At 45.4% G+C, this 17,296-nt stretch overlaps 1 protein-coding gene across 2 annotated transcripts; it reads right to left on the bottom strand.

Annotated features, from left to right (window-relative positions):
• Positions 1 to 157: 157 nt before the first annotated feature.
• LOC123726202 (uncharacterized) lies at positions 158 to 13,225 on the bottom strand. 2 transcript variants are annotated; one of them, XM_045693075.2, is made up of 4 exons: positions 12,810 to 13,225; positions 4,817 to 4,946; positions 2,875 to 3,720; positions 158 to 1,849 (listed from the first exon to the last, which is right to left on the bottom strand). In XM_045693075.2, the coding sequence occupies exons 2-4, from the start codon at positions 4,944 to 4,946 to the stop codon at positions 870 to 872; spliced, it is 1,956 nt and encodes a 651-aa protein (XP_045549031.2). In that variant the 5' UTR covers positions 12,810 to 13,225; the 3' UTR covers positions 158 to 869. The 2 variants fall into 2 exon arrangements, with proteins under 2 accessions (XP_045549031.2, XP_082816048.1); XM_082959922.1 differs by lacking the exon at positions 12,810 to 13,225 and adding an exon at positions 6,746 to 7,326.
• Between the last annotated feature and the right edge of the window lie 4,071 nt (positions 13,226 to 17,296).

Raw genomic sequence — 17,296 nt, forward strand, 5'->3', positions numbered from 1 at the left:
AACACTTGCACCATGGGAAACACGAGTCTTAGTGTCTTAAAAAGATGTAGACAAAAAAAGGATTTTCCAGTGTAACTCAACATCATTTGAAGTGCTTAAGCCTGTGATAACTTTACAGGTTTGACATACAGACCAATAACTACACATTTACCTCATATTTTCTTGACAGTGCAAGTTTCATTTGGTCATTACACAGGTTTACCATGTCATATCCCCCATCAAACCCCTCACCACACAAGACCCAGGAGTATTGTAATGTACTTTGCCACAACTCTAAACAGATGGAAAGATTCTTGAAGGTAAAAAACCAAAAACAACCAGATGTTTGCCAAACTGAGCTTCAAGCCTCCTTTCATTTTGCCTTCATGTGATCTGCTGTTAGATACTATCAATATGGAATTAGTAAAAAAAATGTATATTTGGGAGCAACATTAAGACAGATGCCTGAAAGAATTTCACAACATTCAAATCTTATGAACATTGATAGACTGTTCGAGATTTAACAGGTGAGGAGGAAAGGGGAAACATGTAAGTTTAAAGGCTAAGGTACTGAAACACTGAACTGTTTCTCTGATCACTATCTATATGCCACGGGAGGCAGCTCACAAGAGGGAACCAAACAGAAATTGTAAATGGTGGGGGGGGGGGGGGGGGGGGGGGGGGGGGGCAGATTACTATTTTTAATTATATTTCATTACATTTGACAACTGCTTGTATTCCTTTCCTAGGCTGAGAATGATTACTATACAGTACATCAGATCAAATCATGAACGTTTACTCGCCAAGAGTGTAGGACTGCAAATGTAAGTGGAGACTGCGGATCCGTACATAACCTGCTCGTCGAACATCTCATTACAAAATCATGGGCATTAATATGGAGTTGGTCCACCCTTTGCAGCTATAACAGCCTCCACTCTTCTGGGAAGGCTTTCCACTAGATGTTGGAACATTGTGGTAGGGACTTGTTTCCATTCAGCCACAAGAGCATTAGTGAGGTCAGGTACTGATGCTGGGCGATTAGACCTGGCTCGCAGTCGGCGTTCCAATTCATCCCAAAGGTGTTCGATGGGGTTGAGGTCAGGGCTTTGTGCAGGCCAGTCAAGTTCTTCCACACCGAACTCGACAAACCATTTCTGTATGGACCTCACTTTGTGCACAGGGGCATTGTCATGCTGAAACAGGAAAGGGCCTTCCCCAAACTGTTGCCACAAAGTCGGAAGCACAGAATCGTCTAGAATGTCATTGTATGCTGTAGCATTAAGATTTCCCTTCACTGGAAGTAAGGGGCCTAGCCCGAACCATGAAAAACAACCCCAGACCATTATTCCTCCTCCACCAAACTTTACAGTTGGCACTATGCACTCAGGCAGGTAGCGTTCTCCTGGCATCCGCCAAACCCATATTCGTCCGTCGGACTGCCAGATGGTGAAGCGTGATTCATCACTCCAGAGAACACGTTTCCACTGCTCCAGAGTCCAATGGCGGCGAGCTTTACACCACTCCAGCCGACGCTTGGCATTGCGCATTGTGATCTTAGGCTTGTGTGCAGCTGCGAAGACAGTAGGAGGGGTTGCTGCCTTAGCTGAAGGAAGTGTGGAAACCACAGGGGGAGGCGCAGACATCGAGTGTGGAGGCTCAGGCAGCGCAGGCTCCCTCGCTAAGGTTGTCATTTCATGGTGCTGGGCCATTGGCTGCTTGGAGTGCTGGCAGTCGTCACTGGTGGGCCCCATGGGAGGTCCAGGGGGCTTGGGAGGGTAGCTGTCGCTTTTAGGCAGCCGCTGGGCGACAGACGTCCTCTCCATCCCATTGTAGCCTTCATCCACATCCTTAAACGCTTCACTCATCCACCCTAGGGAGCACAAACAGTCAGACCATTAGAAATGAGAAGAACAAAACACAAAACCTTATCAAGCTGAGATGACAGAATATGCAAACATGGTTTCAGTTCTGTCATGGAAACAGTTTACAGTGTTGACATTAAAAACCTCTTAAGGATCGGCCCACTTTTTTCAATTTTCGCCTAAAATGACATACCCAAATCTAACTGCCTGTAGCTCAGGACCTGAAGCAAGGAAATGCATATTCTTAATACCATTTGAAAGGAAACACTTTGAAGTTTGTGTAAATGTGAGATGAACGTAGGAGAATATAACACATTAGAAAACCAACTGTTTTTTTGTACAGTTATCTTTGAAATGCAAGACAATGGCCATAATGTATTACTCCAGCCCAGCTACAATTGAGATTTTGGCCACTAGATGGCAGCAGTGTATGTGCAATGTTTTAGACTGAGCCAATGAACCATTGCATTTCTGTTCAAAACTTTGTAGCAAGACTGCCCAAATGTGCCTAATTGGTTTATTAATAACTTTTCAAGTTCATAACTGTGCACTCTCCTCAAACAATAGAATGGTATTATTTCACTGTAATAGCTGCTGTAAATTGCACAGTGCAGCTAGATTAACAAGATTTTAAGCTTTCTGCCAATATCAGATATGTCTACGTCCTGGGAAATGTTCTTGTTACTTACAACTTCATGCTAATCGCATTAGCCTACGTTAGCTCAAACGTCCCAAGGGGGACCCACCAATCCTGTAGAAGTTTTAAATCTGCTTAGCGAATTCAATTACTGACAGCTGAGATATTGATTAGTCAATTAGGGGATAAGGCCGAACTGAAAGAAAATTGAGTCATTGAAAAGAAAAATTGCTTTGAAACAGGAATTTCAAACTATTGTGTTACAGTATCTGTAGAAACAGCGCCATGTATCTAGCGACCACAGAAATATGAAAATGAAACACTTCTGTGCTATAAAAATAGAAGGGGTTAGGTTACTCAGAAGACTTGAAACCTGGGTAAATATGTGCATCTCACCTTGCATGACAGCCGGCATCGCTACAGAACCACCATGGGGACTCCTCTCCCTGGTCTGGCTCTGGGGCGATCCACTATCTGCCATTGTCGAGGGTGACATAATGGGGACAGAGGACACCGCCATGGGGAGGGGGCTGCCTGGGCCCCCCTGGCGGTGCTGAGGGCTTCCCCGTGGAGGGGTGAAATTCTGGGAGGTAGGGGGCATCATCTGAGCCTGAGGTTGTGGAGCGGGAAGAGGTGGGTGCTGGGGCTGGTAGTAGGGAATCCCATTGGACACCATGCTGTAGTGCTGAGGTTGCTGCTGCTGCTGCTGGTGGTGGTGGTGTTGTTGCTGTGTCTGTTGGTGAGGGGGTGGCTGTGGAGGCTGCTGCTGGTGATGCTGTGAGGGCGCAATCCCAGAGTGCACCTGGCTCTGGTAGGCCCCGTACACGCTGTGCGAGTTATACCTCATTGCCATGGCTGCGCTGCTCTGCTGTTGCCCCGGGTTAACCCTGTTCCAGTACTGGCCCCCTGTAAGAGTCATGTTTGGGGGGGGCGCCACGGGGGGCTGACGGGACCCAGGCATGCCCCCGTTCAGTTGGTACAGTCCGTGACCCTGGAAATGCTGCTGGCTCTGTTGCTGCATCACCCCAGTGGGAGGCTGCTTCTGGTGCATGCCATGCCCAGGAGACAAGCTCATGGCTGGGCTGTACTGTGGCTGTCCTCCCCACAGGTAGTCGTAGCCCATGCTACTCTGGTGGTGGTGGTTGCTCATATGAGGGTATGGGGCTGTTGGAGGGTGGGAGCCAGGCACACTGGACCCAATTACAGTAGTGCTGCCATTCACATTCATTTCGCCGTTCATATCTGCAAAGGTGGTCAGGGACAAGAGTAAGAAAAGATGGGTCAGATAATTCATTTTTCAGTGTGTTCAATTCACACATCATCCACAGGTCATGCATCCTGCACAATCATAAATTGTCTAGCAAATTTGAGGTTACATTAATTAATTGCTTATGCACCGAACACCTGCTCTAGAGTTAGATACAATCTCTTGCTCATTATAAGGGGTGAAAAAACTGAGGCAGAGCGATATTCATTTAAATCAGTTATTGATATACACTAAACAAAAATATGAAACGCAACATGCAATAATTTCAACTATTTTACTGAGTTACAGTTCATAGGAAATCAGTCAATTGACAAATTCATTAGGCCCTAATCTGTGGATTTCACATGACTGGGCAGGGGCGCAGTCATGGGTGGGCGTGGTCCCACCCACTCAGGAGCCAGGCCCAGCCAATCAGAGTTCGTTTTTCCCTACAAAAGGGCTTTATTACAGACAGAAATACGCCTCAGTTTCATCAGCTGTCCGGTGGGCTGGTCTTAGAAATCCTGCAGGTAAAGATGCCGGATGTGGAGGTCCTGGGCTGGCGTGGTTACACATGGTCTGCGGTTGTGAGGCCAGTTGGACATACTGCCAAATTCTCTAAAATGACGTTGGAGGCGGCTTATGGTAGAGAAATTAACATAAAATGATCTTGCAACAGCTCTGGTGGACATTCCTGCAGTCAGCATGCCAATTGCTGGCTCCCTCAAAACTTCAGACATCTGTCGCATTGTGTTTTGTTACAAAACTGCACATTTATAGTGTCCTTTTATTGTCCCTAGCACAAGGTGCACCTGTGCAATGAACACACTGTTTAACCAGCTTCTTGATATGCCACACCTGGCAGGTGGATTGATTATATTGGAAAATGAGAAATGCTGCCTAACAGGCATGTAAACAAAAATAGTGCACAACATTTGAGAGAAATACAATTTTAGTGTGTATGGAACATTTCTGGGATATTTTATTTCAGTTCATGAAACATGGGACCAACACTTTACATAGTGTTTATATTTTTGTTCACTATAGAAATAGTGAGGCAGAGTAACCACAGAAAATTGGGTCTGTACTCACTCTTCTCCTGCTGAGGGAAACTCATGGAGGACCCGTTAGTATAGACAGAATCCCCTGAGGAGAGTTTCAGTCCTGAGTTAACAGACACAGAGGAATGGGTGCCATAGTTGAAATGGTTGTTCGCCTCCATCTGAAAAACAGGTAGCAAAGACCACAAGTCATGAAGAGAAACAATAAATATTTAAGGAAAAAAATATTTGACCCTGAACATAAAATAAAATTCACAGAAATTCCCTGCAGCTGTCTCATAATAGTATATTCTTTCAAGCAGAATACACATGCAATGGATGGTTTCCATTAATAAAATAAGTGAGCAGTATAAACTAAATAACAAATACTATGTGATTTAAAAAAATAAAATAGCTAGCTGGATCCATACACTAAAAAGTATTGGTTACAATGCAGGCGTTGGCAAGCCTGAAGATGGCTATGAATGATGACACGTTGAGGACGACATCACAAACGTTGCACTCCCACAACTCCCTCAAAATGTCGCAGTTAGAGCAGCAGATGGGATGCTCTGGCCAGCACACTCATGGACAATGAACACCACGGGTTGATCCACGTTAAAGCACAGCGAACCCGTTTTGACAGCGGGGGAACTTCAATATGTTGGTCTGCGAGACATGTTTTCAAGAAATCGAGCTAAAAGTTGAAAAAAGGTATATCGTGGTTTTCAGCAAGTACCTACATATTGTATGGAACGTCTGCCTGTTCGTAAACCCAACGTTTAACTGAGTTTCTCAACATCCATCCCACGATAAACGCATAATATTAGCATGAAGAGCTAACTAACACTAGATCACCACAAAGCTATGGTAATTGCAATTAGAAAACAGACAACTTCAGTAGTTATTAATTTATTAGTTAGCTACTTTCAAACAATATAAAATTAGCTTTGCTTGTACATCATGAGCATGGCCTTATTTCTATTATAGCATATTGGATGACTGTGGATAGGCTAGGTTGTAGCAACCTCATGATGGGTAAAGGGAAAATAAGAGTATCATGTAGTAGCCTAATCCTATCGCTGTTACATTGGGCTGGGGGAATGGAATATCTAACAGCGATAGGATTAGGCTACTATATGATACTCTTATTTTCCCTATACCCATCATGAGGTTGCTACAACCTAACCTATGAATGATAGTTTACAACGTAGGCGCACACAGGTCGAGAGAAACATTTTTGGACAGACAGTGACACATTCAATACCACTTTGCACACTTTTGCCTGCATCTAGCTGATATAGGGTGTAATCATTAGTCCAACAGTTGCAAACGACAGTTTCTATTGGACAAATTCAGGTGTTTATCCCCGTGTCGTTCCATTTGCTTCTATTTAAGAAACATTTTTCAACAGAACTGGCAGAATGAATACACCCCTGATCACACGTAAACACAGTCCATAGTAGCCACATTGTATTCCTTCTCGCATCTATGCGCTCTCCTCCTCTCACCGTTTCCCTTCGCTTGTGGACTTCAATGAACAACACTTGTGTGACCAGGCAAAAATAACATTCCAAGCAAAACCATATAATATCATAACTGCTACACACTGCCAACATCGTTGTCACCATATAAGCTAAAGTAACATCAGTCAACAAAGCTAATAGAACTAATGCATTAGTAAACTCGCTACAATCATGCTGTAACTTTACAGTGTACAGTCAGTGAGCAGTGTAGCACTTACACCGGCGGGCCCTGGTGGCAATACATATGTGAAATCAAAAGCTTAACTGAACTTGACTTGGAAGACTTCCAGTGTTGTGTTGGATAGTCATAGACAGCTACCTAACATAGCATCTCTCTGTTTGAGAAGCGTTTTTGAGTAGGCTGAACTAGCTAGCTGCATTTCCTAGCTAAGTAAGAGAAACTGAAGAAAAAAAATAACTTAGTCTCTTTATCTCTCTTCGAGTCAACTACTCACCACATTTTATGCACTGCAGTACTAGATAGCTGTGGCTTAAAAATGCATTCTGTACTAGATTCATTCACTGATCCTTTGATTGGGTGGAGAAAAAGTCAGTTCATGCTACAAGAGCTCTGATCACTCGGAGGACGTCTTCCGGAAGTTGTCATAATTACTGTGTAAGTCTAAGGAAGGGGGTAAGAACCATCAGCCTCCCCAGAGGAGGACGGAAACTAGCTATCCTCCCAGCTACACCATGATGCTACCCTACAGAGTGCTGTTGATGCTACTGTAGACCCTCATTGCAAAACAGTGGGTTTTAATAAATTATTTGGTGACGTGAATATATTTATTATAGTTTTATCTAAAAAAAAAATTAAAAAAAAGAGTACTTTTTCAATGTTTTACAATTATGAAATTCACTGAGAAGGATGGTCCTCCTTCCTCCTCATGTTTAATTGCGTTTTTCAACATCCATCCCACGATAAACGCATATTAGCATGAAGCGGAGAAAACTAGCTAGTTGAAAACATTGGTTTCATTAAGCTATGCTAGTTAGATCGCCACAAATATTAGCCATGTCACAAATACATTATAATTGCAATTAGAAAACAGACAACTTCCGTAGTGATTCATGTATTAGTTACTTTCTAACGATAGAAAATTAGATTCGGTTGTCATTGCTTACTAGCAAGGCTGTCTGCTACACGTGACCATGCGCTGTTGCTGATAGCGCCCCTCTGCATAGACCTGAATCTCTCATCCATGGCTCAACTAGTCAGCAAACTACCTATAGCAGTCTTTCATGATAACGTGTCATGGTTACATTAGCTCGCTATTTAACTTGTCCAGTTGAAGTTGATTGTTTGGTAGTTAGCTAAACCATCCCGCTATCCAGTTGCTTATCAAAATTGTCAATAACGAAAACAAAAAGGGCTAAACGTCAGGGCTTGTGTAATTTAATTAAAAGGTGGCACGAGCAGTTGCATAGCTAAACATGTTTAGTTTTGTTATTGTCCATTTCTTGACTAGCTAGCTAAATTAGCTTTTATTCAAAACTCGCCACCCGATGGTTAACTTCCTTTCCAACTAACGTTAGGCCTATCTAGCGTTACCTAGTTAGAATCTGATTTGATATCTTCTAACGTTACTGTACACTGCAACAAAAACAATCCTCCAAGGAGTTCGTTAGGTGAGATGTAACTACATTTAACACAATCGGGTTAAAATTATTTAAGTTGCTCATAGTTTCAACATATCATTCGACACCTCTAGGCCCTTATAAGATCATGCTAAATTCAAGGTTATTGACAATAATCAACAGAAGTTCACTACAACGCAGTGTAAAACTAGTTTATAATAGTCACAGCAGGTCTGTGCTCTTTAAACTTTTGCGATTGTTATGTATGGTACGACGTGCTGTACGTCATACTGTACGTTGTTATGGTTTACGACAGTGTGCTGCTTTATGGATGAATGGGTTGTCAGGATGAGTGGCACATGTCATTAAACGACAGAGTGATGTACAATGTGAAACCGTGCAGACGTGCGTTCTTCTACAGCTAGGCTAGATATAACATTGGCGACGAAGATGGCTGAATTCAGTTTACCACCGCTGGCACCATTCCTCGCCGTGCCTGGCGAACCTCCAGTCCCGTGGAATAACTGGCTTGATAGCTTTAACACTTATATCGAAGCTATGGACTTTTCTACAATCTCCGACAAGCGGAGGACAGCACTGCTCCGTCACTGCCTCGGTACAGAGGGACAAAGGATTTTCAGAGCGCTTGGATCGGCTCCTACATTCACTGCTGCAGTCAGCCTCCTACGGAACCATTTTGCCGGGAAAGAGCGAGTGCTCCTCCGACGCTACCGGCTACGGAAGAGACACCAACGGCCGGGTGAGTCCATTCAAAGCTACGTGGCTAATCTGAGGGATTTGGCTAGCTCTTGTAACTATGGGACACTTCAGGACGAGATCATCAGGGATCAGTTGATAGAGGGGACGTTATGTGAAAAGACAAGGGAGAAACTGCTTTTGGAATCGGATAATTTACAACTAGATGGAGCTATTAAAATAGCACTCCAGGTTGAAGCGGCGTTGGAATGCTCTACTATGCTATCAGACAGATCTACAGCATACACTCGGCCCCCAGCCATTCTCACACAGCAGCTTCAGCCCGAGCAGGCGCACTACAACGATCACGCGCTGTGCATGGCCTCCCACGTTGATAGCTGCATGGACACAGACACCGGCATGCCCGTGCAGCAGGCACACAGACAAACGAACAGAAGTAGCTGTGGCAACTGCGGGGCTAGCTCTCACAATTCAAGGGCTTCAAACTGCCCAGCCCGTGGGAAAATATGCAAGAACTGTTCAAAATACAATCACTTTGCAAAAGTGTGTCGTTCTGCCCCAGCTACTAGCTCCACCCAGCACAGGCCCTTAGTTTCATCTCACTCTCAACATGAACGCACGGAAATCCGAACTGTCTCCACCAACCATGTGTCATTCAGGACATGCACTGTGCAGCTGGGTGAGGTGGGTTTGCCTTTGCTGCTGGATACTGGCGCTGCGGTGTCGTTGCTCAACCTTGCCACTTACTACAAGTTTTTCAGTCACCTACCACTCCAACAGCCCTCCACTGCCCTGTGTGGGTACGGTAGATCCAAGATAGACATTGTAGGCACCCTCCAGGTCCCAGTACACTATGGCACCAAGCATCTGCCATCATTCACATTTCATGTTGCAAAGCGGGGTGCCAACCTCTTGGGCCTCGACCTCTTCACAGGCTTGGGATTCACGCTGAGAGATGACAGTGGGTCAGCTATCCACCAGGTTACCTGCACATGGCAACAGAACTGGCCAACTCTTTTTGATGGACTGGGCTGCCTCACAGCCTTTACTCACAGGCCCCTAGTGAATCCGGAAGTGACCCCAGTCATGCAGCCCCTGCGGCGCATTCCCTTTGCACTGCGTGATGACGTCACAAAAGATCTCCAGGCACAGTTGGATGCAGGCATCATTGAGCCAGTCAACGCTGCCCCCTGGATTTCAAACTTAGTCATTGCAACCAAAAAGTCAGGTGGAATCCGGACCTGCGTGGATCTTCGTGCTGTGAACAAGGCCGTTGTCCCGGATAAGTACCCGTTGCCTACAGCTGAGGAGCTGACCGCACAATTCCATGGCTCCAAGATCTTCACGAAGCTTGACCTTCGTCAGGGTTATCTTCAGGTACCCCTCCATGCAGCTAGCAGAGATCTCACTACCTTTGTCACACATGCTGGCGTGTTCAGATATACACGCATGCCTTTTGGACTTAACTCCGCCCCCAGCTGCTTCCAGAAGGTGATGAGCACCATCCTCGCTGGAATACCTGGGGTGGCGGTCTATCTGGATGACATCGTGGTCCACGGTCCTGACCTCCACATCCATGATTATCGACTCCACAGAGTATTCAGCGCTCTACTGCAGAACAACCTGACCCTTATTGGTGGAAAGTGCACCTTTGCAGCTCCAGCCGTCGAGTTTGTGGGGTTCCGCCTGTCGGCCAAAGGCATTGCCCCACTCATGTCGAACATTGAAGCCGTCCACAGGATCCCGGAACCGACCTCAGCCTCTCAGGTGGCATCATTCTTGGGCATGACAGCCTACTACCTCCGGTTTCTGCCCCACTACTCCCAGACCACAGCGCCCCTTCGCCAGCTCCTCAAGAAGGATGAGCCATGGGCCTGGACGGCAGCCTGCTCAGACGCGGTCCGCTCACTGAAGAGCCAGCTCACCACAGCCCCAGTCTTGGCTCACTTTGACCCCGTCTGCCCCACCATTGTCACATGTGACGCCTCAGCTGGAGCACTAGGAGCTGTCCTCTCACAGCTGCAGAATGGCATTGAGAGGCCCGTCGCCTTCGCCTCAAGGGCCCTGAGCCCCACAGAACAACGGTACTCTGTGGGTGAACGAGAAGCACTGGCCTGTGTCTGGGCGTGCGAAAGGTGGCACCTCTACCTCTATGGCCGTCTGTTCACGCTCCGAACCGACCACCAGTCCCTCACAACGCTACTGTCGGCATCAGGAACTGGCCACAAGCCACTTCGGCTGCACAGATGGGCCGACCGCCTCAGACAGTACGACTATCAGCTGAAGTTCACTCCAGGGAGGGATAACGTGGTGGCAGACCTCTCACGCTCCTTTGACGCTCCTACTCCGACCGTCTTGCCAGACGACAACGAAACAGAGCTCGTACAAATGCTTTACGCTCCTCTTCAGTCAGTTGTCTCACTGGAGGAGCTGAAGCAAGCATCGGAACAGGATCCCACACTGTCTACCCTGCGCACCTACATACGCACTGGATGGCCAGCACCCGTGCCGGAAGAGCTGGCGACTTTCGCCAGGGTGAAGCACGAACTGTCTTGCTGGGAAGAAGTCTGTGTCTCTCGAGGGTTTTGCACTGTGGTCCCAAGTGGTCTGCGTGCGCGTGTTCTATCCATGGCGCACGAGGGGCACTTGGGCATAGTGAAGGTCAAACAGCGATGTCGAGACCTTGTGTGGTGGCCAGGCATCGACCACGACATTGAAGCCCTGGTCAGGGATTGTGCTGCATGCCTCCTCAGTGGGAAAACAGGACAGTCCGCCCCACCCCCCCTGCAGCCTCTCGCATGGCCGTCCCGCCCCTGGGAGCACATCCAACTGGACATCTGTGGCGAGATCCATGGTCACGCAGTCCCTCACCATCAGCGCTTCCTGGTGGTGGTGTATGACCTCCACTCTAAGTGGCCAGAAGTGGTTCCTGTCGGAACTGTCACAGCACAGGCCATCGTGGACATCCTAGACAGCCTGTTCACAAGGTGGGGCCTGCCCCTCACCCTTACCACGGACAATGGGCCCCAGCTAATCTCTGCCGAGTTCTCCTCATATCTCAGCAACAAGGGAATCAAACACATCCGCACGGCCTACTACAACCCACAAGCTAACGGAGGGGTGGAACGCTTCAACAAAACGCTGAAGAACGGCATCAGAGCGCACCTGGTCCAGGGGTGCACGTTCCAAACTGCTTTGAATCAAACGCTAATGCACTACAGAGCAAGAGCAATGAAACAGCGTTTTGACAAGGCACACAGGGTGAAGAAGTCGATCATCCAAGTGTCTGACTGGGTCCGAGCCCGACGGCCTCAGCGGTGCAACAAAATGGCCTCATTCTGGTCGGAACCCCTGCAGGTCAGTCGACAACTGGGGCCCGCCACATTCATGTTGAGCAATGGATCACGCTGGCACGCCAGCCGCCTCAGGAAAGTCCCTGCTCCTCAAGTAATACGAATGCACACAGAACAGACATGCAGGCCAGAGACGCCACCGGATGGACCTCCCCCACCACTACCACCCGAGCCCCAGCCTCTACGGGCTCCCCAAGGGCCAGAGCCACAAGCGGTGGCGGTTGAAGAAAGGCCTATGCGGGCACGAACTCGCCCTGCTCATCTGGGGGCCTACTTAACCTCTTTTCATTCTTAGGCTCCGGTAGGTGTCTTAGTCAACCTCCAGGTTAATGGACTGAACTGGTTAGTTTGGAGAGTCCTTCTGTTTAAAGGTTAATGTTTTATTTCTTACAGGTATCACTCTAGGTTCTTGCCCTATGGACATTTTATATATGGTACCAGTCCCTGGTTTTGGAAAGGGGGGGGAAATGTTATGTATGGTACGACGTGCTGTACGTCATACTGTACGTTGTTATGGTTTACGACAGTGTGCTGCTTTATGGATGAATGGGTTGTCAGGATGAGTGGCACATGTCATTAAACGACAGAGTGATGTACAATGTGAAACCGTGCAGACGTGCGTTCTTCTACAGCTAGGCTAGATATAACAGCGATGATAGCTAGTTAATGAAACACGTAGAGAGTAACAACATCAGTCGTCCTGGAGTATCGTTTACGTTTCTGAACATTTTGAATGTGTTTTTTGTTAGTTAGCTAATAAACGCACATTGTTTTCGCTGTATTCGCCTGAGATATTGTGAGACCGCATCATCTTCCCCCACACACACACACATCACAAGTTTGACATAAAAAGTAATTAAAACTGACTTACGTTGTAATCCGTGGATTTCAAAGGCACTGATGTCTTTGATCATCCGAGTTTACAAATATGGTTGAACAAAGTACAGGCGACGTAAATAATAAACAGGTATTCGCTAACCTTTGGGTTTCAAATGAGCAAACATGGCTTGTGTTCGAGCGCAGCCATGATCACAGAAGATAAATACATCGAGCCGAAAGAAGAAGTGAATGGGTGCACCGACATATTAATGAAGATAGTTCACTCAGGCCATTTACTATTGAAAATAATGATCAGTTCCGGTCGACTTAACGGGGTGGGTTTCCCATAGACACCAATGCAATAGCAGTTGTGTCTGGGCTACTTAGTTTATTGACTGTCATTTGACAAAAAATAAATAAAACAGCGAGTGGGTTGTCTCGCTTCCTCTTCCGTATCTGGAGTTTAAACACTGCGGGCATCCAGGACAGCTCTGGGTCCTAGCACCGGAACCATCCATATTAGGATAATTGTCATCTGACGTAGGCAACGATACAAACCCACAAAACCTAGATTGCTGATACGATGTAAATCAAATCAAATTGTATTGCTCACATACAGGTTTAGCATATGTTATTGTGGCTGTAGCGAAATGCTTGTGTTTCTAGCTCCAACAGTATAGTAATATCTTACAAGTAATATCTAACAATTTCACAACAATTCACACAATACATACAAATCTAAAGTAAAGGAACGGAATTAAGAATATATAAATATTTGGATGAGCAATGTCGGAGTGGCATAGACTAAAATACAGTAGAATAGAATACAGTATATACATGTAAGATGAGTAATGCAAATGTATAATGTAAACATTATTAAAGTGTCCAGTGATTTCAAGTCTATGTATATAGGGCAGCAGCCTCTAAGGTGCTAGGGATTGCTATTTAACAATCTGATGGCCTTGAGATAGAAGCTGTTTTTCAGTCTCTCGGTCCCAGATTGATGCAGCTGTTCTGACCTCGCCTTCTGGATGATAGCAGGGTGAGCAGGCAGTGGCTGGTGTGGTTGAATTGGCCATCAAAAGACTTTGTAGCCACCGGTCAGTCATATTGGCACTCTCCAGTAGGAGCAGTCTTAAATGACAAAATTCTACATTACCAGTCCAAAGTTTGGACACCTAATTTTTACAATTTTCTACATTGTAGAACAATAGGGAAGACATCAAAACTATGAAATAGCACATATGGAATCATGTAGTAACCAAAAAAGTGTTAAACAAATATATTTAATACTTTTATACTTTATTCTTTTATATTTTATTCTTCAAAGTAGCCACAATTGGTCTTGATGACAGCTTTGCACACTCTTGGCATTCTCTCAACCAGTTTCACCTGGAATGCTTTTCCAACAGTCTTGAAGGAGTTTCCACATAAGCTGAGCACTTGTTGGCTGCTTTTTCTTCACTCTGTGTTCCAACTCATCCCAAACTATCTCAATTGTGGGTTGAGGTCAGGTGATTGTGGAGGACAGGTCATCTGATGCAGCACTCCACCACTCTCCTTCTTGGTCAAATAGCCCTTACACAGCCTGGAGGTGTGTTGGGTCATTGTCCTGTTGAAAAACAAATGATAGTCCCACTAAGCACAAACCAGATGGGATGGCGTATCGCTGCAGAATGCTGTGATACACTTGCTGGTTATGTGTGCTTGGAATTCTAAATAAATCACAGACAGTGTCACCAGCAAAGCACCCCCACACCTCCTCCTCCATGCTTCACGGTGGGAACCCCACATGCAGAGATCATCCGTTCACCTACTCTGCGTCTCACAAAGACACAGCGATTGGAACCAAAAAATTATAATTTGGACTCATCAGACCAAAGGACAGATTTCCACCAGTCTAATGTCCATTGCTCGTGTTTCTTGACCCAAACAAGTCTCTTCTTCTTTTTGGTGTCCAAAAAGCAATTTGACCATGAAGGCCTGATTCACAGTCTCCTCTGAACAGTGGATGTTGAGATGTGTCTGTTACTTGAACTGTGTGAAGCATTTATTTGGGCTGTAATCTGAGGTACAGTTAACTCTAATGAATTTATTCTCTGCAGCAGAGGTAACTCAGGGTGTTCTTTTCCTGTGGCTGTGCTCATGAGAGACAGTTTCATCATAGCGCTTCATGGTTTTTGCGACTGCACTTGAAGAAACTTTCAAAGTTCTTGAAATATTCTGGATTGACTGACCTTCATGACTTAAAGTAATGATGAACTGTTTTTTCTCTTTGCTTATTTGAGCTGTTCTTGTCATAATATGGACTTGGTCTTTTACCAAATAGGGCTATCTTCTTTATACCACCCTTACCTTGTCACAACACAACTGATTGGCTCAAACGCATAAAGATGGAAAGAAATTCCACAAATGTACTTTTAACAAGGCACACATGTTAATTGAAATGCATTCCAGGTGACTACCTGAATGCCAAGCGTCACATCTGGAGGAAACCTGGCACCATCCCTACGGTGAAGCATGGTGGTGGCAGAATCATGTTGTGGGGATGTTTTTCAGCGGCAGGGACTGGGAAACTAGTCAGGAAAAGATGAATGGAGTAAAGTACTGAGAGATCCTGGATGAAAACCTGCTCCAGGGCGCTCAGGACCTTAGACTGGGGAGAAGGTTCACCTTCCAACAGGACAACAACCCTAAGCGCACAGCCAAGACAATGCATGAGTGGCTTCGGGACAAGTCCCTGAATGTCCTTGAGTAGCCCAGCCAGAGCCCAGACTTGAACATGAACGAACATCTCTGGAGAGACCTGAAAATAGCTGTGAAGCGAAGCTCCCCATCCAACTTGACAGAGCTTGAGAGGATCTGCAGAGAAGAATGGGAGAAATTCCCCAAATACAGGTGTGCCAAGCTTGTAGCATCATACCCAATTAGACTCGAGGCTGTAATCGCTACCAAAGGTTCTTCAACAAAGTACTGAGTAAAGGGTCTGAATACTTATGTAATTGTGATATTTCAGTTCTTTATTTTTTATAAATGAGCAAAAATGTTAAAAAAAAACTGTTTTTGCTTTGTCATTATGAGGTATTGTGTGTAGGTTGATGAGGAAAAAACAAAACAATTTAATACATTTTAGAATAAGCTGTAATGTAAAATGTAGAAAAGGTGAAGGTGTCTGAATACTTTCCAAATGCACTGTAAATAATTGGATGTAGGGCCTACCTGTACTTTTAGACTACACACAAATATCCAGGTATACCATGTCATTTAAAAATAGGTATGAATGTTAGTGTAATTACAGATGAATAGGGGAAATGACTGCAAAATCATGTGAATGTATCTTACAATACTTTGCTGTATATATTTTTTCTCAGATTTCAAGCAGCTGAAGAACAGACCACATAGACAACTGGTAGAGTACGTTTAAATGTAATTTTATTGAACATTCTGGCTTGTAAGGAACATTTACACGATTTTGCAGGCATTAGTTTCAAGCTATATACCAATTAATTGTGTATTACAGCCTGATTAATCGACTAAACATCATTCAGCTCCATCTGGATATTGTTTACGTCTCATGTGATCACCTGCTCTTTCAACGCGCTACCCCCTATTGTCTCGCAGTTCCTAATCGTTTTACACATCTTTCAAGGCACAAAGATTTAATTATTCTCATTCAACACCGAAGACAAAGGCCGGCTCAAGGACCCAATGGGATGTCTCCTGGAATCATTAGAGCGCAAAAGGTGTCTGGTCAGAATGCTGCTACAGGAAGTGATGCTGAGATAGCGCTGAGTTGGGAGGGTGACGTTTAATTCATAAACAATAACGAAAATTCCCAGACAAATGAAATTGTATGTAGTGCCATGTACTACAATATTCCATTATAGTGACAGAAACCACTTTTCCCACAGTAGACTATTTATTATATGGTCCTGTTCAAATGTTATTGTAATCAATTAGGCATATGAGGCGGCAGCGTAGCCTAGTGGTTAGAGCGTTGGACTAGTAACCGAAAGGTTGCAAGATCGAATCCCTGAGCTGACAAGGTACAAATCTTGTTCTGCTCCTGAACAAGGCATTTAATCCCGTTCCTATGCCATCATTGAAAATAAAAATTGTTCTTAACTGACTTGCCTAGTTAAATAAATAAAAAATATGATTGTATATGAACTATAACCATGGTGATTGCCTACGGAGCTGTGAAGGGAACGGCACCTCCATACCTTCAGGCTCTGATCAGGCCCTACACCCAAACAAGGGCACTGCGTTCATCCACCACTGGCCTGCTGGCCCCCCTACCTCTGAGGAAGCACAGTTCCCGCTCAGCCCAGTCAAAACTGTTCGCTGCTCTGGCACCCCAATGGTGGAACAAGCTCCCTCACGACGCCAGGACAGCGGAGTCAATCACCACCTTCCGGAGACACCTGAAACCCCACCTCTTTAAGGAATACATAGGATAAAGTAATCCTTCTAACCCCCCCCTTAAAAGATTTAGATGCACTATTGTAAAGTGGTTGTTCCACTGGATATCATAAGGTG

This window comes from Salmo salar, chromosome 13, assembly GCF_965601325.2.
Source record: "Salmo salar chromosome 13, fSalSal1, whole genome shotgun sequence".
In the NCBI taxonomy this organism is placed as follows: domain Eukaryota; kingdom Metazoa; phylum Chordata; class Actinopteri; order Salmoniformes; family Salmonidae; genus Salmo; species Salmo salar.